At 36.9% G+C, this 25,000-nt stretch overlaps 1 protein-coding gene across 1 annotated transcript in view; it reads left to right on the top strand.

Annotated features, from left to right (window-relative positions):
* adgrl3.1 (adhesion G protein-coupled receptor L3.1) overlaps positions 1-25,000 on the top strand; it is a 205,987-nt gene that overhangs the window by 166,083 nt on the left and 14,904 nt on the right. The window contains 5 exon segments of the mRNA XM_046842822.1: positions 7,618-7,827; positions 10,551-10,771; positions 14,062-14,128; positions 14,550-14,641; positions 24,228-24,396. Coding sequence (XP_046698778.1) covers positions 7,618-7,827; positions 10,551-10,771; positions 14,062-14,128; positions 14,550-14,641; positions 24,228-24,396 — 759 coding nt within the window.

A 25,000-nucleotide genomic window follows, 5' to 3' on the forward strand; every position in this document is an offset into this window, starting at 1 on the left:
TAATTTGAAAAGTTTACAGGATGATAACATATGACCAAATAATGTAAAATGAGAAGTGGTGAAATTAGTCATTAGTGATCAGGAAAGATTGGTTGAAACCCCCAAAAAGATGGCAATTGGGACGAGCCATCTGTGTGGAGAAGTACAAATCAAGCACAAAGAACCTTAACCAGTTACATACCCAAGGGGACTTCAAGATGATAGTCAAGTGGTTGGGATTCAATAAGAGTGCATTGTGGAACTACAAATGGTGTTCAAGTCAAACCGGGACTGTTTTGTTCAAATAAAATAAATCAACAAATTTTAAGGAGTGTAAATTTGATTTATTTTTTGACATACTAACCTGCTACATTTATACACAAAGATTTGGTATAGAAAGTTTTGTCAGTACGCCTGAACCATCCTAGGACAGCCTGCTTTACTTCGTCACCCGTTTTAAAATGTTGACCTTCGAGGAACTTGTCGATTATCCAGGATCAGTCAATCCACGTGCTGAATGTTCACAGGAATGACTGATGTGGAATGGAAACAACCACGACCAGGATCATTACTGACATGTGTAAGGCCATCCTTGAAAAGTTTACACCATTTAAATGTCTTACTGCGGCTGAGCATCTCATCACCGTACTGTGCTTGAAGTCTTCTGTAGATATCTGCGGGTTTTATGCCCTTTTTCATAAGAAACTTCATCACCTCATGCTGTTCCATGCCAGCACTAACACTGTTTTCTGTCATCTTGATTAACGGCCTCTGGACCGGCCCGCGACATGTGCGCCGCCTATCAGTAATAGGACACATTAGCCACTTATTACTGCATGTAGTACTGCCACGCTAACATCTACATACAGTATACCTGTAAAATTACCCAGTTTGACTTGAACAGCTTTTGTAGAACCAAGGAGAATGCAGACTCCTGAACATCCCTTCATATGTGGTTTAATGATTTAAACTTATACCTGAGAAAAGTTCAAGGAAAGATTGAGTTTGACCAAACTCACTCCAGACCAAGTGGTCTCTTTTAGAACGTGCAAGAATTGTTTTAAACTTTTGCTACAACTGTGGAAGATTCTCTGAGTCATCTCAAAGTAGGGCAAAATTCCAGAACAATGGATATTTGCAGAAGGGAATTGGATCCCCATGGAGGAGAATTTCAAGCAGCTCACTCAGTTCCACATCATCTCCCAGTTACTTGTCAAAGCCAAGAATTTCTCCAGCATAGTTTTCAACCAGCTGTGCACCTTCCTCTCCAACAACAGCTTCATTGATAACGAGAAGGGGGCTTCTCAGGAATGCCAGGGTGCTTGGAGCACTGAGGAGTAATAGTGTCAAAAAAATCAAACTGAGGATTTATTCTGAAGAAGTTTTAGACAAGTAGTTTGAGAAAAGAGAAAAAAAAAAACAGAAAGGAGAGAGCAGAAAAGTAAAGAATAGTAGTTCTTTTTTGAGAGGTCATGGATACACTAATACTGTACATCCACTTTGTTTTTTATACAGTTTTCCAAATTTCCATACATATGACAGCAGCACAATGCTTAATTTCATGCAAATACAGGTAGAGATCCTTTATTAATGTTTACATCAAACATCACAATGGTTTAAATTAATCTCACACAGTCATTACAGTTTACACAAAATGGTGTGAAAAACAAAAAACATAGAGTGAGCACCAGTTGTGTGGGTGGAAACACCTTGTTGATAGGAGAGGGCAGAGAAAAGTAGACAAAACTGAGCTGCCATGAAGGATAGAGTAACTTAGGCAATCACTATTTACAACAGTGGTGAAAAGAAAAGCAACTCAACGGATTACAAAAAAATTTGAATTAGGATAGAAAAAGTTACCTGAGCTTTTTCCAGTCTTTATCTGACCAGTTTGGTTGAATCTGTGATCTGCCTCAGATTCTTGCTCTTTTCTGACATCGATAGATATCTTACACTAAAGAAACATACTGTCCACAAGAAAACCTCAAACTTTACCAGTAATTATTATGACAATCTCTGAGTGAAATGCTCCTCTGGGGCAGGAAGGGTGGTATTTAAAAAAGAAAGTTAAAATAATCACAAGGTGTACTATCTAAAAGAACCTGCCATTTTACATGAATATGTTGCATCACATCTGCTAAACCAGAGTGTAGAACGTAGTGCCAAAGATTAAACCTGCCAAACATTTGCAGGAATTTTGACCTTGGGCCTGCTGGTTTACCTGGAGAAGCAGTTCAATTTCCCATTGTCTATTGTAGTCACCACCTGGAGACCAGGAATCCTTCTTTTGTCTGAGTCCCTCAGGCACTGCCCTATTGGCGTCATTTGCACAGGATACATAGCATGTTCTCTGGCTAAAGCTTTTAGTGCATTTGCCTGAAGGAGGAGAGCAATGCCATCCATGATACAACAAATGCAGCAGAGGGAGCCTCTAGGTAGCTGTGGTTTAAAAGGGGATAACCTTGGAGCAAAGTTGTTTGCTAGCCATCTGGACAAAGCCACTTGACTTGACTTGACTTGACTTGGACACAATTTGTGGTTTGATTAGCATCAGCTGGGTCACCTTTAGGAGAAGGATTGATGTAGAAAGACGATGTAGAATGTAGATGTAGAAAGAGGATGTGTCCAGATGAATCAAATGATAATGCTAATCGAAATTCCTAGAAATGTATTACCATTAATACCCATCCTCCAGGAACAACTGTAGTACAAGTTAAATTAGAAATCACTGATTGATTTTAGTCAGTGGAAATGCATTGGCTCAAGCTAAACTTTATTCCTAATATCCTTAACGTTAGCTAGCATAATAAAAATGCTGGTGATGCTTGTGGTACTAAAAGAATGGCAATCGCTAGGTGTCAACATGCAGACTGCTTCGATAATTTTTGTATTAGCAAATCAATTACAGTTGAGGGTATTGGGACTCATTCTAGCTGTTACAGCTGTTAATGTTTAGCTGGCAAGGAGTTATCTAACACTTTAGTCACATTATAGCTATGCAATATATTTAAAGAGAGTAGTGGGGTAGGTAGATAATTATTGTGCAGATAATTTACCCAAAAAACTTTTTTGTATTGTAACTAAATATTTACAATCATTTTATTGCGATTTCATTTAAAAAATGTATTCTATTAACATTTGGAACAAAAGCAACAAAGATACTTTAAGAAAAAAACAACAGTATAAGTAATAAAAAAAAACTGTTGCAACATGCATCAGTAGTTTGATCTCTCGTTCCTATAATATGCACCCAGACATTGTTATGATTGAAGGAAAGCAACATTAGCAAGCCGGAACTGGCTTGTTGAGAAAACTGCATGTCTTGTACCCCCACCCCCTCAACCCCCCAAAAAAAATTGAGACCCAGCAATGCACCATCTGCTCCTGCAATCAGGCCTGCCAGTCTAATGGAATTAAAAAAATTACAATTCTTAAGTCGTAAATTTGAAGGGATGCCGAATACTTATAAATAACATTCCATTATATCTGCTACAAATGGACATTCGGTGCAACCCAGATGAGGATGGGTTCCCTCTTGAGTCTGGTTCCTCTCAAGGTTCCTCTTATGCCATCTCGGGGAGTTTTTCCTTCACCACAGTCGCCACCGGCTCACTCATCAGGGACAAACTTACATTTATAAAGAACATATTCATTTTTAATCACCACATTATCTGTGTAAAGCTGCTTTGAAACAATGTTTATTGTTGAAAGTGCTATACAAATAAAAATGAATTGAATTGAATTGAATTCCTGCCAGCATCATCGTGAGGTAACAGTTTAAATATTTTGAATTCTTGGTCACATTATGTGAATATATTTACATAAATATAACACAATAGTATTCTATTAAGAACAGTTCAGGTATTTGTAGTTATTTGATAAAGCATGCTGTTATTGGAAAGTAATAAAACAGATGTGATTTTTCTTCCTATAGCAGCATGTTCTAACACCAGGTTAACATGCACTCCTGTTTGCAGTGGGTAACCAGTACGTATTGTGGTATGCACCATTGTGCTTTCACATAAGTAAAGTGTGCTACTGAGCCATGATTCGTGATACATAGGTGTGCTATGGATCTTTGACTTCTGTCTGCTACAAATTCAACAATAAATATTTCTCAATTATATAAATTTTCAATCCAAAAATTAACTTTAACATTGTTAAAGTTATTGAAAAGTTTGAGTTTTTATTGTGTAGTGCGACAAAAGAAAAGCTATCACTCTGTATCTGTTGAAGTTCTTTGCTTTACTTTGCTTTACCCTGGACTTAAAATAGTAAGATGACTGTAAAGAAAAGTAGTATACTATTAGTAATGTGCTATTAAACATAGTAGCATAGTAGTATACTTTAATTAAATGAATTTATGGTGAAATTACAGTTTTTATCATGTCAGTTTGTGTTAAATTTTACAACAGTCGATGTGCCATCAATTGTCTCACCATATCTGTGTGTGTGGTTAACATGGGCATGGGAAAAAATACAGACACACTGCAGTCAACTTGTCCAATGGATGTTTTATGACATCAAACTCATCTATAGTTAATGTAAAGTATGCAGACCAATTATAATCGGTCTTTCAAACAAATGTGTTGCCTATAAATAACTGTAGCCATCGTGACCTACAGAATGAGACAGCTGTAATGCAGAAAGAAATAAAGCAAAAAATGGGCAATTGTAATGGCTAGACAATTGGGTCAAAGCATCTCTTAAAACTGCAGCTCTGGTGGGATGTTCCCAGTCTGCAGTAGTCAGTATCTATCAAAAGTGCTCCAAGGAAGGAACAGTGGTGAACCGGCGACCGGGTCATTGATGCACGTGGGGGGCGAAGGCTGCCCCGACAGACAAGCTACTCTAGTTTAAATTGCTGAAGAAGTTAATGCTGTTAATGCTTGATGGGTCAGAACTGTTTTGGCAGCAAAAGGGAACCAACACAATATTAGGCAGCTACATAAAGTTATGCCTGTTCAGTGGTCACAATGCTATGCCTGGTCAGTGTATAATAAATAACAAAGGAAAAAAATATTTTTTTTATTTTATTTTTGTTCTTTTTAAGGAAATATAAGGAACAAACTTATAGACACTAAACTTATAGACCCATTTATATAGAACTTTATAACCATGTTGGATGTATAAAGCTGCATATAAGCATATAATTGTTGGCAAATCGACATGTTATAAACAGAATAAAAACTAAATAATCCTGTTCAGATCATTATGTATGGATCTGAAGCAGTGAAATAATCACAGAGAACCTGAGTGGGTGTGTCTTTGCCTTTAGTTCAGCAGTTAGGTTCTGATCCATCATTTAATGTAACAAGATGGAGGTGGGCGTCATTTAGCTTTCCACTTCCTTCGCTGCAAGAGACATTCTGTCTAATCCTCCAAACCACAAGTAAATCAGGATTATCAAATGGCGAAGAAGATGGGAGGGGAGCAAGAGGGAGAACAAAAGTGGGGAAGAGAATCAGATTTCTTGAAGTCATCGAGCACAGGCAGCTCATAATTTATGTTACCTCTCTTAGGTTGTGTGACACACACACGCTCACTCTCACACACATTCATCACTCATGTGCTGAGGGTAAAATTTGTCAGCTGGAGATTTGATAAATAGATCTGCAATAAAAAATTCATATTCACACACACACACACACACACACACACACACACACACACACACACACACACACACACATATTAATGGTGCACATATTATGGGTCTAAAGTATGCCATGGCATTTATGAATGTGAGGTGGGTGCCGAAATTGTTAAGGCACAAAATGCATAAAGGTCATTATATACATAAATGTAAATGCTGTGTACTGAGGGCAGAGCTGACCTTAAACACACTCACACACACACACACACGCACGCACACACACACACACACACACACACACACACACACACACACACACACACACACACACACACAGCAATGCCTCTTTTCCTCATCTTCCCTGCTGCATTAATGGACATTGAATGGACAGATGAATGATTATTCAACTGCTCTGTGCTTTTGTGTGTATATGTGTGTGTGTGTGTGTGTGTGTGTGTGTGTGTGTGTGCATGCCTCTGTGAGCACATAGTGTGTGTTTTCTATGCTTCAGTTCATTTTCTAATACTGCAGATGAAATGTATTTGTTATTTGAACACTCGAAGGCCGTGAAGCCACTGATGGATAAGCCGCATTGTTTCTGCTCTGTATAGTTCAGACAGTGCATGCTGAGTGACTTTTCCCCCTCATCATCTGTTCTCTACACAGCAGCCGAGATCACACGGACCATGATCCCTATAGCTGTTTAATACAATCAAATTAATCAGCCAAAATATTTTACCTTCATTGAACTTAATAGCAATTTAACCACCAATAAATGTCATGCACACAGTGCAGGAGAAATTTAAACACGCATGTTTGATTGACGGCTCCATTCTTTTCTACGCTTTGCTACTTCCTCAGCTGACATTGGATCTTTTCAGTAGTCAGATATCAGTAGTTAAAAGGGTAAAGACCAATAATGCAGTGAATATGCCAAACGTTTACAGAATGTCTTTGAATGTGTTAGCATTACATTTTCCCTTCACTTTAACTACGAGACCCAAACGTGTTCCAGCATGACAATGTCCCTGTGCACAATTCCAGCTCCATTAAGAGCTCCAACCCTATTGATCACCTTTAGGGATGAATGTGAACACACTGCACCCCAGGCCTCCTCACCTACATCAGTACTTGACTTTACAAACACACTTGTGGCTGAAAAACCACAAATATCCACAAGCACACTCCAACATTTAGTTTAACATCTTCCCTGAAGAGTGGAGGTTATTTTGACAGCAAAAAGGGACTAAATGTGGATGGGATGGTCAAATAGCACAGGTTTGGGTATCCTAGTTCATTCAAAGTGAAAAGATAATGCTACAACAGCCATAGGCATACTTTTTTTAACTGTGTGCCTCCCACATGGTGGTAACATTTTGGGTAAAAAACACATATGGCTGGCAAGAATTTCAAAAAGTGTACATCCAAATAAAATCAAGGTTAAGGAAAGTAACAGATTTTAGCAGAAATGACAAAAGACTCAAGTTTTTAAACCAATGTCTTTAGGGGATGTACTTGTTTTCATCGTATTACATTCTTATTGTCCTTGATTGTTTATGAGATGTTTATATAAACCTTTTCTGGCAGTAATATCCAAATTTATGACATATACCTTTTACATGGTGTTATTTTGCATTTATGTATAATTTTTTTAACTGCTTCCTCTCTCTATGATTTTTGTCAAACTCTCACACCAAATCTACATTTCCTTTTTTTTTTTTTTTTCAATGGTTGCCCTTTTATGCTCTATTTATTTTATTTTCATTTTTCTCCCCAGATCTTTCACAAATGTATTTATTTTCTTTGTTCTCTTTTCTTTTTTTCCCAAACTCTCCATATCTTACTGTAAATCGAAAATATTTTTCTTTTTTTCTGCCTCTTGCAAAAATGTCTTTTTTCCTCTTTATTTTTCCTCTTTTTTCACAATCTTCTCCCCCTTTCTTTATTAACTCTTCGCCCAGGTATTGTATTCCATTTTTTCTTTTCCGTTCTTTCCATATTCTTCTCTCCCCTCACATTTTTCTTCTCTCTCTGTCACACAGAAGGCAGATCAGATGCAAACAACCTTGTTGGATATGATCACATGGGTGGGGATCCTGCTTTCGCTTGTCTGCCTGCTCATCTGCATCTTCACCTTCTGCTTCTTCCGTGGCCTGCAGAGCGACCGCAACACCATCCACAAGAACCTGTGCATTTCACTTTTCATCGCCGAGACACTCTTCCTCGTCGGCATCTACCGTTCAGACCAGCCTGTGAGAATCACACACACACACACACACACACACACACACACACACACACACACACACACACACACACACACACACCTTTGTAGTGTGATTTGCCCCTCACATAAAAATTGTTACAAGCGGTATAAAATACTTACACCATTACAATTTAAAAGGCATCAATTCAATTACTTTAAGACTTGAGTAAAAGTTTTAGAGTATGTTACTATTGACCATTGTTGAGCCTTAATAACATCTATAACAGAGGTGCAAAATGCAATTAGTAATGTTCACTGAACAATAATATATAGTGGAGTATAAAGTACATCTATTGAATAATAAATGTTGACAAAAGAGCAAAAGTTGCTTTTAATCTTTTATACTCAGTAAAACTAGAAAGTTGCCAAAACCGTACAGTAATGAAGTTCATTTACTCAAATACTTTACGCCACTGATTGTTACCTCTCCAGAGTTGATTATTTTCCAATAACAGCACTCTGAGGAGTTTTATATCTCTCTAATTCCACAACAATGTGCTAAAATTTCATTATTTCTATTCATTTAAGAATGGCACAGCATACGCGTTGATCAGTTTACGATTTCATCCACAGGTCAGGTCTTGTGCGTTACAGTTACAGAAGAAAGTACACCCCTTTTTTCTGGAAATGGAAATATTAATGTCTGAGAAATTTAATGTAAGGTAGTACCAGTTTCAATTGTGAGAAATGTACTCTAATTGAATTGGAACATTTAAATATTCCATTGAAAACCCTTAAGAAGCTAAACTATCAATACCTTGCTTAATTTACAGTGTTAAAGCCAAACGAGGGTGTGAGGTACAGTGTTATACTGGTGTTACAATCGTGAAAGGTGAAATGACTTTCCCAGCGCGTCATCAAGTAGCTTATTGCTTTTATAAAACTATGACAAAAACTCTATTGACAAAATCGATTATTTGATTATTAAATTAATAGTTGAAATACTTATTTGTAACATTCCCAATAAACACTTGTGGTTATATTGAAATGGTTTGATGGTTTATTGCTGGAATAACACAGAGTTCTGTGTATCTGTGTGTGTGTGTGTTTGTGTGTATTAAGATTTTGCAGTACCTTCAGAAAATGAAAAAAATTACCGGTATATATTTTTTAAAACTGATTGTGTACAAGCAAGAGCCATCATTTATGAACGATCATTTCTTTATACAACTTGTGCTGCTTTCAGAGCGCAACTAGAGCGTCCCAACAGTCGACGCTGCCACTGTATTATTACTTGTGTTTGCTTATTAGTGACAAATTTTGACCCAGTAAAAGAAAGTAAAAGAAAAAAAAAGTTGTGAAAAAGAGCTAAAATAGTACTTTGTGAAATGTTTCTCAAGAACACTTTTAAAAAACAACAACTAATTTATCCCTCAGTTGCATGGGCGGTTCACTTCTGACAAATGTGCCCTTATTCATGAGCCATTATTACATTTACAGTTACAATCTTATACAAGTACAGGTACCGAGGGTTCTCATGTGTATTAATGTTATTGTGTTGATAAAAGAGTGACTCATCCCAAAGCACTGCCATCAAGGCTGTTAATCATATTGGGGAATTCTGTGTGTCTGTTTTTTAGAAAGGGGTGGGAAACACACACACACACACACACACATGAACACACACACGTGCCCTTGCATATATACACCCGCCGTCTTGTAAGTGGTTAGGATTGGCGCCTGGCTGTCGTTAATTACCAGATTGGAGTGGCTCTCTGACCTCCTGTTAATAACGGAAAACCTGCTCGTGTCCTCTGAGAATGCGAGTGTGCGAGAGCAATAATGTGGAAAATCCATTGAGAAAACTCATTTAAGTGAGACCTGCTTTCAAATTGTAATCAAGACATGAATTATGTACTAATAGCATCATAGTAGGTGAATGTGTGTGTGTGTGTGTGTGTGTGTGTGTGTGTGTGTGTGTGTGTCTGTGTGTGTGTGTGTCTGTGTGTGTGTGTGTTTTCACAAAATCAGCCTGTATAAATGTTTAATGAGTTCAATTGGCTGCATCCACTCTGTTTTTGAGATATATTCTGTTTCTTTTAGAAACATTTATTTTTTTCCCCAAGTACATTAAGTGCCTTGTATTTTTTGCCATCTGCTACACCTGGAAATACACTATATGGACAAAATGTTGAAACCTGACCATAAAAAATCATGTTTAATTCCACATTTATTTATCATTTACATTAATACTAACTTCCACTCTTCTGGGAAGATGTTCCGGAGCATACTTGATGTACTGATGCATGTACGGTGAGGGGGCCTGGGGGGCATCCAGCTTTCCAGAGGTGTTTTTTAGGGTTGAGGTCAGAGCTCTATAACAGGCTAGTCAAGATCTTCCACTGCAATCCATGTAAAGTATATTTACATCTGTCATGCTGGAACAGTTTTGGGTCACCTAGTTCAAGTGAAGGGAAAATTAACGCTATTGTATCCAAAGGCATTCTATACAATTATGCGCCTCCAGTTTTGTGGTAAAAGTAACAAGTAAAAATCAGGTGTCTCAATACTTTTGTTAATACTGTGTATATTTATTATGTTTATTTATTATATACATATAGTAATACAGAAATAATGATAATAGAATAAAATTTATAATTTTATTTTGTCACTATGTCATCATACCGGTATATTGTCCCTGTCTAAGTGTGTGTGTGTGTGTGTGTGTGTGTGTGTGTGTGTGTGTGTGTGTGTGTGTTTGTTTCACAGATTGCATGTGCAGTGTTTGCCGCTCTGCTTCACTTCTTCTTCCTGGCTGCGTTCACATGGATGTTTCTGGAAGGTGTGCAACTCTACATCATGCTGGTGGAGGTGTTTGAGAGCGAGTATTCTCGAACCAAGTATTTTTACCTTACTGGCTATGGTGTACCAGCGCTCATTGTGGCTGTGTCCGCTGCCGTCGACTACCGCAGCTATGGCACGAATCATGTGTAAGTACAGGCACAGACAATTAATGCAACAATCACTCTTAAAATCTCTAAAAGACTGATTAAACAATGAATCCAAAAGGTGTAATCAGTCACATCTTAATTATTAGCTAAGAAATGATAAGTGATTAATGATAAGGCTTAAAATGGGATAAATGATAATCTGAATTTTTGCAATTTACAATTCTTACAATTTAGTAACTGTATGTTGCATCCAACAATCAGACTTGACTAGATCACTCAGTTCACTAATTTAACACATTTCAAATCTACATATTTATTAAGAGCCTGACGTTACATTTGCAAATTCAGTGACAATAACAGTCTGACCCTCAAAATAGGTAGGTGGTAGCTAAGTGGTTAGTGGTATATTACGGTATAAGGTCACAAGTTCAATTCCCAGCACCACCTGGCTGCCACTGCTGGGCTCTTGAGCAAGGCCCTTAGCCCTCAACTGTTGCTCTGGGCGTCTGTCAAATGGCGTAAATGTAAATTCAGTAGCAATCTCACTTAAAATCTCTAAATTTAGCAATAATTCCATTATAATTTCGTCAATTTTTTAATAATCTCACTTTAAATCTTTAACTGCACTAAAAATCACACGAATCTTTAATTTAGTTACAATCTCAATTTACTTCAACTTCAAATCTCAATATACTGTGACTACCTCTCTTCGGCTCTCAAAATCCAGCCACAATCGGACTACAAATCTCGAAATTCAGTAATAATCCCACTTTAAAAAATTTAAATTCAATAATTACTCTACTTCAAATCTTTACATTCAGTCACGATCTTAATTATTTTTTCTTTTTTATTAACCTCACATCTACAAACACAGTTACCCAGATTTATAAAAATTTAGTAACAAACAATTTCAAATGTTTTAATACAGTAACAAACACTCTCCAAAACTCCATATTCAGTAACAGTCATGTTTAATTTTTCAATCCAAATCAGATTTTCTAATCCAAATTCAACTATAATTTTAAGTTAACTAAAAATAATGTTTGTTTTTTAAAAACTGCAGCACCATAACCATTAGAAGAATTTCTGGTTTCAGATACATGATGCATGCGATATAATGAAAACTGAACACTTAGTGTTGACATTTTCCAGTGGTTGGTATAAGTGAAGAGCCCTGGCATTATTCTGTTTGAAAATCTGAGATGTTGCACCTGTTCAAGAAAAGTTTTGCCTAGTTTTAGACATTGCCAACACATATCTTCTAGCTGACATGTACGCTAGATAAAACATGTAGTGTACAGTGAAAGGTAGGGCATTCATGTCCAGTGTTTTGCACCACAGAGTGAGTCTTTTATCTTGCATGCATACAAATGTAGCATTCACACTGCTACGAGTGTCTGACTCTTTGCCCTGTGTGAACATGCCAGTATGTTGAGGTCATGACTGCTCGACAGACTTGCCTGCTCTTCTATTCACTCCATACTCCACTTATGCTTCAGTTGGAAACAAAGCTCTTTAAGTGCTTGTCGAAGATGTTCTGATCCCAGACAATTTGGACATTGATCACCATCCATTATGCGACTCTGCCGGAGTCTGGCAGAACAAACAACTCGACATCCTTCTCTGAAATACAAATGATTGAAGTTCAAAAATTCACAGCAAGTTTTTATTTGGAATTCGTGCAATTATGAAATGACACTGTTACACACTGACACAAACAATACACCACCTGTCTGTCCTAAGGACAAAGTCCACCGTGACAAGAATAATAATAAGTCAACTGTCAAACAAGCTGTTCAACACCCCCTGTAATATTTTCTGTATATTAATATTAGTATAAAATATTAATGGGGGGTCACAGAGTAAAAACTTTGCTTTCAGTAGTCTAAAAAAATACCCCAAAGGAATACACGCATTTTAGGTTCAAGGTGAATAAATGTTGGAGGGTATGATATTCTTAGTTTTGGAGTCGGTGTCAGGGACTGTCATAAAAACAGTTATGACGACACATTGTTACTATATATATATATATATAAACAGTTTCCTTGGAACAAGACACATGAAAATTAGCTCAGGTGCCTCACCTAACCTTTTTTTCTATTGTTGCTAAGATGTTTCTATACCTTGACTCCAGTCTATCTGTGGAAAAGTTAATTGATTGTACATGATTTGGAAAGACACACACTTTTATAGTTCTAAAATGGAAGACATGTGGCTCTAGGACTTTCAGACTGTGTAGTACAAGATTCTCTGGTCTGATACAACCAAAACTGAACGGCCTCAATTCTAAATGTTATATCTGGCGCAAACTGTTGAAGGTATGTCTCCTGACCTGAACCCTATTCAGCACCTGTGGTGCATCCTCAAGCAGAAGATGAAGAAGTGCTATGTGTTTAACATCCAGCAGCTCTGTGTTGTCATTATGAAAAATTGGAAGAGGATCCCAGTAATAGCTTGTGCAGTTCTGGTGAATTCTACACAGGAGGATTAAGTCAGTGCTACATACAGTAACAATAGTGCTCCGACAAAATATTGACACTTTGTACACAGTTTTGACATGTTCACTTACGGCGTACTCACTTTTGTTGCCAGCTATTTTGGCAATAATGGCTGTATGTACCTTTGTGTGTGTATATATATATATATATATATATATATATATATGGAAGGTTTTAAAAATCATCATAATTTTTTAAACATATCTAGTGGGGTTTTTTTTTGAGCTTGTAGAGAGAAGTTGGAGTGAGTGCATGTTCCCTTGAGAACAGATGATGTCATTGAGTGGGAGGCTGGAAACATGATCAGCTCGGTAAACGATGAAATAAATGACAAAAGTACTGTCTGCATCGTTTTGTCCTGCTGTACATCATTTGTACACCCTGTTGGAGACTATAAAGTATTTATAATCTCATTTGGCTTTTGCATTCATTTCCATACAGACTCCGCTCCTGGGTAATGGGTAATGCATGCATAGTTGTTCACTTGGTTCACACATGCACACACACACACACACACACACACACACACATACACACACACACATGCATACACGCACTGGGCTTTAGAGGTGATTCAAAAGAGATGAGGAGTTTAATAATTCAATTACTGGCCGTCAGTCACTCGTTTATGTTCCGAACAATTTGGGCACCGCGGGACATTCCAGAAGGTTCTAACGATGTTCCAGTCATCAAACCAAGATGAGCAGGAATGTATGAGATCACCTCATTTAGGTTGGGAGGTATTTCTGGCTCACTGTGTCTATCTCTGTCTCCGTCTATCCTCCTCCTCTTCTGTCTCTTTCTCTCTCTTCCCCTATCTGCCTTCTACAGGTGCTGGCTACGGTTAGACACCTACTTTATCTGGAGTTTCATTGGTCCTGCAACGCTCATTATAATGGTACACACATACACACACACACACACACACACACACACAGAGTTCAACATTTATGTAAATACATGGATACAGTCACACAGGAACACACTCTATGGAACCACTACCACCCTTCCCTCCATCGCACACATGCACAAACACAAGCACACACAAACGCACACATGCAGACACACAACGGGATGCAGATAATGGTCCGCAGAAGACATTTTTCCAATTATGTGAAAGTCAGGGTGTGTTGGGGTGAACTTTAAAAGCCCAGCAAGACAGACAGTACACCACTGACACCACTGCGGACTGAAAGAGGAGAGACAGACAGAGAGAAAAAAGAGAGTGAAGAAAAAGAGGAACAATGGCATTAGCAATTTATGTTTCTTAGTATGTTCTAATACCGTGTTTGTGTGTGTGTCTGTGTGTGTGTTTGCAGCTGAACGTCATCTTCTTGGGCATTGCACTTTACAAGATGTTCCACCACACTGCTATTCTGAAGCCTGACTCTGGTTGCCTGGACAACATCAAGTAAGTGTTTGTGGCTGTGTATCTGTGTGGCTTTGATTCTTGTGTTGTCCATATTTCTTGCTCTTTGACTCATGGCCCAAATTGTCATCTATTTCTCACTTAGATTTACACCTACAAACATATTATATGTAAACACTTTGAGAACCTGTTACAACTATATTATTAACTCTTGGTCTATGAAAGTCTTTACTTCCTTCAGCACCTTTAACTCCACTGGATTTGTGCTACTGTAATTGAGGGGGTCAGTGAAAAGAAACAAAGTGTTTGCTGTACACTTCTGAGTGTTCAGTCCTTTCTAGCTCTGTGCTTGAGCGTAATTTCTGAATCTAGGTTACATGGCTTGTACTTCCTATTTAGTTATTCCTTTTGATGTTTGTAATTGGGTGTAAATTTGGTTAACGGAAATTTCGTGGCCTACATTCAGGAAAGCGATCAGAGTTATGGAGAAAAAAATATGACTTTTGAGTAAGGAAATATAGAAAAGTTCCTCAGGAACTCATAGTCAAGGTTTATCCCTTTATCCCTGCCACTGTTTCTATCATCAGAAGCACGAAGATAAATTCAATAGAATTGTATTCGTACAATGGCTTCTGACAAAAAAGATTCAAAAACCAGACTCTGAATCCATCTAAACATAAGAATTATTCATAAAACACTATATGGTATTGGGACACCAGACTTCTCCAGCAATATGTGTTTTTTCCCCAAACTGTTACCAAAAAAGATGTAGGCAAACAATTGTGATATTGTGATACCACGTCTTTGGATGTGGTAGAATAAAATTTTCTCTTCAGTTAAACTAGGAGACCCAAACCTCTTTCAGCACAAAGCTCCCTGTGAACAAAGCCAGCTCCATGGTGTTAAGCTTTACATGGATTAGATTAGAAGATTAGATTTGAGTGGCCTGTTGTAGAGCACTTGACCTTAACCCTATTGAATCTTTGAGATGATCTTTGAGATGAATTGGAACACAGCCTGCACCCCAGGTTTCCGTACTGTAAGGTGCACACTCCAAAATCTAGTGAAACACTTGCCAGAAGAGTGAAGGCTATTACAACAGCAAATGGGGAGTAAATGTGGAATTGGATATTCAAAAATCACATACAAATCGTATTAGCAGGTGCCCACAAACAAGTGGCAATATAGTAAACTGTAAAAACAGTAGTGCTTCATGAATACTCATTGTTGTAATAATCTCCATACTTACTATAAATTTGGTCTAATTAAACAGCATAGCTTCAACAACTTATACAATAGTCCTTGCTGCACTGCATGCTGCTATTTTATATTTAATATAATTTTTACCTTGTGCACTGACAGTTACTTGAGCACCCTTGATAACTCAATACGGCCAGTGTCACGAATTTATAATGTGTGTCGGATGGAGGCAATTTTTTTTATTCAGGATTTAAATTTACTTTAATGAGTTATTAAATAATGGCATATGTTTTTGTTGAGCATGGTTTTTGAAGGATAAGTATGCAGTCTCTTCAGCTCAAATGATCTATACAAAAATTCTGCAATGTCCCTGAATGCCTTTTGTGTAAAACAAAGGTTTTAAGGGAACAATACTATTAATAAATGATGTTGAATTTTCGTAGTTAATATAGATCTCAGCTTATCTTTTTTTTTGTGTGCGTGTTTCTGTTACCCAAAACATGAATTTTAGTAAAACTATAAAGAATATGGATCCCTTTGAATAACGGAGTGTCATTCTGATTAGAGCAGCAGTTCTTAGGTACAAATCTACACTATTCAGGTAGAATTGAGACTCATTAAAGAGTGACACTTTTGCATAAACTGTTTTTTTATGCACTGAAACTGAAATGCAGATCTTTAGGATATTCATGTGAAACAATCCTGAACACCAGGAGGTGAAATCTTAATGATAGCATGTCTGTCTATGACGAGGCCACCAAGAGAGCATAATTGGCCATGTGAAAGAAAGAATGGCCTTGTTTCTCTCACCCTCTGTCAATTAGTGTGGGACTGGGCAATTTCATAAAGAGTAGACTCAAGCACAATTAGCTGCCTTAAGATGGTAAAAGAAAATGATGTGGCATTTGGCTTCAGGTGTTTCAGAGAAAGCATGAATCAACTCTCAACCTCATGTACTAATGGCTATATGTGATAATGGGATGTAACCTTGCAGTGTTTCAAGAGAAAAGAGAGCAAAAGTTAAGATAAAAAAAAAAACAGGTTGTGTTGCTAAAGAAATGTTCACATTGCAGAGGCACCAGCTCAGCACTAGGACTGACACTATTGTTCTATTCCAGGTCCAAGCACCATTAATCAAGTGCTACCCACCTTACTAAGAAAAAAGGATAGATTTGATTAACGACCCTGGAACCTTTAAACTCTAATAATTAAACATTTAAAACAATTCATTAATCAGCTATAACTTTAAAACCACTGACAGGTGAATAACATTGATTATCACATTGGCTTACAAGGACTGAGATACTTTAAGCAGCAAGTGGGCAGTGTGTTCTTGAAGTTGATGTGTTGAAAGCAGAAAAAATGGGAAAGAAAATTACTTTGACATCACCAAACTGTGATGGTTAAATGACTTGGTAAGAGCATTTGCAAAACTGCAAGTCTTTTAGGGTGTTTCTGATATACAATGTTTAGTATTTACCAAAAGACTCACTGATATTTTATCCTGGCTTTGTTTGAAAAGTGTTAGAACTCAAAGTGTATCACAGCTTGCTGTGTATGGATTTTCATAGCCATAGACCAGTTGGCAAGCCCATGCTGACCCCTGTCCTCCACAGAAATCACCAAAAATTTTTGTGAGAATTAGACCTGGGTTATCGAGGAATGGATAAAGGTGGCTTAGTCGTATGTTTTTGTTTTCTTTTACTTGTATGCCACTTACCTGGGATAGCAATGGCAACAGGATGCACTTTGTGAAAAAGGCAAGCCAGCAAGGGCAGTATGATACCCTATTCAATGTTCTGCTGGCAAAACTTGTGTCCACATGTATGCTTTTCTTTGACATGCACCACCAATCTAAACCTTGTTGACCAAAAACATCCATTGATGGCAGCAGTTTTCCGTAATGGCAGTGGGCAGGAAATGCTTCCTGACACACTGCAAAAGCTGTTCTAAAATGGTTTGAGGAACATAACAGAGGTTTAAAGGTGAGGATTTTCCCCCAGATCTTTATATAACTGTGCATCTATCCGAGCCATGAAAGCTTACTAGAAGTATCTACCAAATATTAGGCAGGTGGTCAGCTCCCCTGTATAATCATGTAGCTGGTTTCTTTTTGTATGTGTGCTGATCATATTAACATGCTTTAAATCATTCATATTGTAGCTGAACATAACTGAACTTTGCATCACTAAATTTTAAAGATTTTTGGAAGACATTTTGAAAGAATCAGAGGTTCACAAGGTTTTAATCACATACAAGTGCTAATGAACTGGTCAATGGTTCTGGTGATGTGAGGTAAAAAAAAGAAAATAATTCTTGATGAAGGAGTGAGAAACCTAAAACCTGGATCCAAAATATCAAAAACATTGTGACTGCTAAGGTCAATATCATTATCATCATGTTTACTGCATGCCTAAGCTCAGGTCTTTATACAGTACATAAATATGAATTCTTGCTTGAGACCAAGTATATGCTTTAGAAAATGTATCAAATATGTTAAAGTTGAAAGATTTTTTAATTTATTTTTTTTTTACTTGATTTACCTCAACTTTTTCTGATCTGAGCCTTAATGTTTGACAAAGAGCTGGAACTTAATGCCATTTGAGGGAAGAAAAAATGACCAGATGTGAAAAGCTTTGCTTTTGGACAGGCAGGTGAATGAATCTGTATGTGAATGACTTAAGCAAAGTTTAGAGCCAGACAAAACAACAACATCTGATTGTCTAGTGAGGAGGACGAAGATCAACAAAGGCAAACACATCAAACGAATGCTGTCGTAGCATGTCATGTTTAAAACATTAGGAAAATATTTAGCATAGTTTATAACCGCCTCAGGTATTAGCTCAATCAAGAGTAATGGGGTATGTCAGTACAGTGGCTTTGGAAGTTTACCAAGAACATTTCTATTCTAAAATTAATTATCTCCAGATGTATTTCATGCATTTTTACCTACGCTCTCAGAGAAAATAGGCTCTTTCAGAAGTTATATAATGTTTCATTGGAAAGGTTCTTCGTTTCCAAAAATGGTTTTACTTTAAAGTCTTTTAGAAAGGGAAACACATTGCACATAACTTCTTTAAACACGCCTATAAGTAAGGATACAATATGTTTTTGTAAAGTAATCAACAGTGGGCTATGGACAGCCCTTAATTCTTAATTTACAGCAATTTACAACAATCAGTGCTAACAAATCGTGAATTTATTAATTGAAAGACATGTTATCCATTTCTAGTTACATCAAGTTCTGGAATGTTTATGGAACAAGTTCATCTCATTACAACAAACTAAAAACAGCAAAACAAAAAAGCATAATTCTAAAGATCTCCATTCTAAAGATTTTTTACAAATTTAAATACACCTTTGCCACTGACTGATACAAAGCAATGACCCTGGAGATTTCTTCTAGAGATGTAAAAAATAATAATAATAATAATAATTTTTACAAAAATTCTAAAAACATGTCAAAATTTCAACATGTTTGTCATCTCAGATTGATTTGAATTGACTTTTCTAATGCTAAGTCTGTATAAGGATATTGGATAGGCAACAGTCAGAATTCAATGCTTCATCGTTCATAACATAACATAATTATGAAACATCAATTGTCAGATGATCACATTTATTTACCACTGACTGCTTCAAGCAATACTTTCAAAATTAAAATCCAACAAACTTTACTATGCAGAAGTTTAAGGTATGAAAAGCCAATCAGACTGCAGCTCTTGCAGATTATGTGTACAAAACAAATCACAAGCACTGAGGCTTAAATTACAGGACTGCTGCAGTCTTGAAGTCCCTCCCTGGTTTGGCTCCATCCTAATTTTATAATTTCATTAGTTGTAATCTTTAGCAACACAATCTGTTTTTCTGGTTCTAATGTACACTCTGTGCTCTCTATAACTTTCTTCGCTAGCTTTTTTTCAATATGTGACTACAATTTCCATCACCTGCTAGCTGTTTTCAAGTCTCTTTTATCAGTGTACTGCTTAGAGTACACTCTTTGCATTAGCCTATGACAATAGTATTATGCTAATATGCTATTATCATCGTATTATAACAGTTGTTATATAGTATTCTAATTCACATACTGTACATGTATAGTGAATTGATGTAGATGACCTAAACAAAGCTTTATGATGCTTTATTTATTTATTTATTTATTTATTTATTTATTTATTTATTTATTTATTTAACAAGTTTTATTAAAAAAGTAAAATGGGTTGAGTCTGTGCTTATTGAGATTAGTGATATACATTCATTGAGGAGTTTTTTTCCCCTCTCATATTGCTTACATATTGCAAGGTTCATTTCGGACTGGAAAAATGCAGCCATTAACTTGAAAGTTAAAGGATAATTTTTTTACTAGAATTATCCAGCCTTTAAAATGAGAATTTGATTTGCTCTTTGGCTTTAAAACAGACTGGAGCATTTTACCAAAAAAGATGACCTGAAAATCTCTCTCTCTCTCTCTCTCTCTCTCTCTCTCTCTCTCTCTCTCTCCCTATATATATATATATATATATATATATATATATATATATATATATGTGTGTGTGTGTTTGGGGTATTGTCTGTTGATTTTCATATGGCTGTCACACCTAAAGTGTAAAAAATAAAAATCTGTTTGAATCTCTTATAAGTGTGAAATTGGGTGCAATAGAAAAAAAATCTATTTTATACCATCATTATTGAATGTGTGCATTTTTGTATTTATTTCTTCTTTCCTGTTTATGCATTCAATCTCTTTGACTTCTGCTTTAGTTTATTTATGACACTGATGAATCATTCATCAGGCTCATCTCACACTCTTTTCCTTTTTCACTTTTTTTTTTCCTGTTGTTGTTCTCTCTTCTTTCCATTTCTTCTTTTATGATTTCAGAATACTGTTGATGCTTGAAACTTACTCATGTCCACTGGTAAGGCTTTTTGGCCAATCAGAAGGATTGCTCTAAAAAGTGTTTGCTCTGATTGGATTGTATAGTTTCATCGTCTCCATTGTTCAATCCAAGTTCACTAAATATGTTAAACTTATCCCTTCCTAAGAGTCATGCAAAATGTCGGTGCCTGAAAAATCACAACAAAACCTTTTGTTTGTGTGAACCTATTTGTTGTCCGTTTATTGGCAATCTAGTATTTAATTTTTGTCCTGTTGTAACTCAACTAATGAAGATTAAACTAAAATGTGTCTAACATTGATGAACAGCGACTAGTTGGTGCTGAAGCATTAATATGTTGGTGACTATAAATTATGATACCAATTTGTGGTGTGTTAACAGATTAGATTAATTGAGATCGATTTCCTTTTGATGCACCAGTTGTTGTTTTTCTAATTAAATCAGAGCGGGAAAATAAACCTATGAAATAAAAAAAATAAAAACCTATGAAAACCTCTCACCCTGCTGACCAGTTTTTATGAGCTGCCTTAGGCAAAATAATTTACTGTAAATGATTAGTAACACCTTAGGATCTGTTAGTGTTGCTGAGATGTAGATAGATCTAAATGAGGACTGTGCTTCTATAGACCTCTGGTATAGCAGATTACTTTTTTTGATCATCATAAACACAAGCATGTGACAAAGGCTACATTTAGCCGTCAAAAGCAAACCAAATCCAATATTTTTCTTGTTGTGTGAATGGCAAAAAAACATTTTCAATTTTGATTTTATCTTTTTTCATATGTGATACTAAAAACCCATACCTGTCTGATACATTGCCGCCGAGAACAAAGTTTGTGCTACTCAATCCGATTTTTGTCATAATTTTGTGCTGTTGAGAAGTTATAATGAAGCATAACAGAGAAAAGAAGTGGAGTATGTAACAGTTCACTTAAGGTGATGTTGCTGTCCAAGCAAAATGAGAAACCACATGCAGACCAGTTTAAGAGCATCATCTTTTCAGAGAAATGTCAGAAATTGGCCACATTGAAAACATTTTTGTTTAATTTGGTAGAACATGTTAAAATAATAATACAATAAATAAAAATTAAAATGATCAACTTCCTATCCTGTGTCCCATGTGGTTAGACATTTATTCAGCTCCCCTCGTGCAACTAAAATTCTTACCTGCAATTACTGTATCTCACCAAAGTGAGTAAATCCTTCACATTTTAGCAACCATTTAAGTATATTTCCTCAAGAAACAATACTTGAGAAATTAAACTTGGATATATTTTAGTCAATGTGCAGCTTGTATAGTAGTACAGATTTACTGTCCTCTGAAAAAACTCACATACAGCCATTATTGTCTAAATAGCTGGCAACAAAAGTAAGTACACCCTCAGTGATAACAGCTGTACATCATTTAACCATCTTATCCATCATGTTCGTTTTTTGCCTTACCATACAAATATGTGTGTCTTGTATTAAAGTAGTTAAAATTTGGTGCTTTGAGTAAAATTCTCTCATACTGACCACTGGATGTTCAACATGGCACCTTATGGTAAAGACTCTCTAAAGGATTTGATCATTAGAATTGTTGCTCTTCACAAAAATGGCTTAGACGATGAGAATGTCGGTAACAACCTGAAACTGAGTTACACTACAGTGGCCAGGGTCATACAGAGGTTATCCAAGACAGGTTCCACTCAGAACAGAACTAAAAGGGGTTGTTGAAAGAAGTTGAGTCCTGGTCCTGTGCGTCAGGTGCAGAAGCTGCTTAACAAAACAAACGCATGAGTGCTTCAGCATTGCTTTAGAGGTTGCAGAAGTGGAAGGTGCTCAGACCATATGCCACACACTGCAACAAGTTTGTTGTCAACCTGTCCAAGAGCATGAATTACTGGAACCATGTTCTGTGGTCTGATGAGACTAAGATAAACTTGTTTGGCTCAGATGGTGTCCAGCATGTGTGGCAACGCCCTGGTGAAGGGAACCAAGAAAATTGTGTCTTGTCTACAGAGAAGCATGGAGGTGGTCTGGGGCTGCATGAGTACTGCTGCTACTGGGGAGCTGCGGTTTATTGAGATGCACATAAATTCCAACATGTACTGTGAAATTCTGAAGCTGAACATGATGCCCTTCCTTTAAAAACTGGGCTGAACAGCAGTTTTCCTACCCTATCCTACCTGTGGGGCATTCTCTAGCAGATTTTGGAGAAGGGCCATGTGTCTAAAATCCAGCAGCTCTGTGTTGTCATTATGGAGAAGTGGAAGAGGATCCCAGTAACAACCAGTGCAGCTCTGGTGAATTCCATGCCCAGGAGGATTAAGGCAGTGCTGGATAACAATCTTGTTAACACAATACTGACACTTTGACACAATTTTGACATGTTCACTTGGGGTGTACTCACTTTTGTTGCCGGTTATTTAGACAATAAAGGCTGTATGTTGAGTTATTTTCAGAGGGCAGTAAATCTGTACTGATATACAAGCTGCATATTGAATACTCTAAAATATATTTTCTATTTATTTTTTAATTTTTATTTATTTTTTTATAATTTTTATAGTATTGTCCCTTGAGAATATACACTGCGATGGTTGCTGAAATGTGAGGGGTGTACTCACGTTTGTGAAATACTGTAGTTTCCATTTGCTATTTGACCAACATTAAAATGAGAAAAGCAAATAACTGTGCGTTTATTTAATCTTTTTAGAAACTATGCCTCTCATTAATTGTGCACATATATTCTTTGGAGGAAACCGGTGCCTGTGGTGTCACTAATACAGGTTGTTAATAGCGGTAGCTTTTCTTGCTAATCTGTCAGTAAAGCCAGTGTGTAGCCTAGAACATAACATGTAAATCACACAACCAAAAAAATAGAAATAAATGCTGAAAAGTGTACGCCCACAAGCAACAAAATGCAGCTGACACAAGTGATTTGTCACTTGCTAGTATGAACATAGATTAAGATAATGGCAGTTCCGTGATACATGATACACTTTCTTTCTCTAGACAGCGACTCTCTCTCTCTCTCTCTCTCTCTCTCTCTCTCTCTCTCTCTCACAAACACACACACAAACACACACACACTCACTCTCGCTAATGATCTAGGTTTAATGTCAAACTTTACTGTCACTGTAACATGGGACTCAGTATAAATGATTTACACACAGCATGTGAGTTTGTGACTAAGTGAGCGAGGATGACCTTAACGCATAAACGGCGTCTGTAAATGGTTGTGGATTTCAGCGCTAAGTACAGCCTAGCAGATTCAAAGACGTCGAGGCGCAGCAGCCAGCGGGACATTTGATTCCCAGCGAATAATGACCCAAGTACGTGGCTTGTTTATATTCTGCTCTCGATGTTGTTCCAGTCCGAATACAAGCCACTAAAATGACAACATCGTAATGTCCCTAGATAATGATAACTGGCTCGAGTCATTAATGGGGTCCCATTTCATATCGTTCTTCTTCTGCTCTCTTGGTTTGTGTGTATACTCTTTTTTTTTCTTGTAGTAATTTTTGTCCTCTATTTTTTTTTTGCGCTCTCAGATCATGGGTGATTGGTGCAATCGCTCTGCTGTGTCTACTTGGCCTGACTTGGGCTTTCGGTCTTATGTACATTAATGAGAACACGGTGATCATGGCCTACCTCTTCACCATCTTTAACTCCTTGCAAGGGATGTTCATCTTCATTTTCCACTGCATTCTGCAGAAGAAGGTAGGCTTCAGTCTCTCACGCCTCTCTCTCTCTCTCTCTCTCTCTCTCTCACACACACACACACACACACACACACACACACACACACACACACACACACACATATTTATTAGCAGATCAATATGGTATCTCAATGATTAAGACATTGGACTTTGGTTCGGAAGTTTAAATCCCAGCACCACCAAGCTGCCCTCACCTGCTCAGTTTTAAGTTTTAGACTTTAAAGGGGTAAAAGTCACTCAATAGGTCTAAGAAGCATTTCATTCACATACATACATTTCACAGCCTGGAGCTTAACATTTCTGAGGCTTAAAACCCCCGACCTTGTCACTAACACTGTTACTACTTCTGGTGTCTCATTCACATTTTTATTTTCCATCCATCATTATAAATTTACACCTAACAAACCATGAAACGAAAGAGTAAATATTGTAATCCTCTGCTTTGTGAAAGAAAAAGCTCTAAACCCAAAGAATGAAGGATTAAATGCATATATAGTCATTCGAACAAATACGTATCAATGGTTCTCCTGCATATAAGATTGTGAATAAAAGCCTTTGATGGATTATGATGCCAGATGTCTTTCTTCTGTATATGCAGAAGA

This window comes from Silurus meridionalis, chromosome 28, assembly GCF_014805685.1.
Source record: "Silurus meridionalis isolate SWU-2019-XX chromosome 28, ASM1480568v1, whole genome shotgun sequence".
Taxonomy (NCBI): Eukaryota; Metazoa; Chordata; class Actinopteri; order Siluriformes; family Siluridae; genus Silurus; species Silurus meridionalis.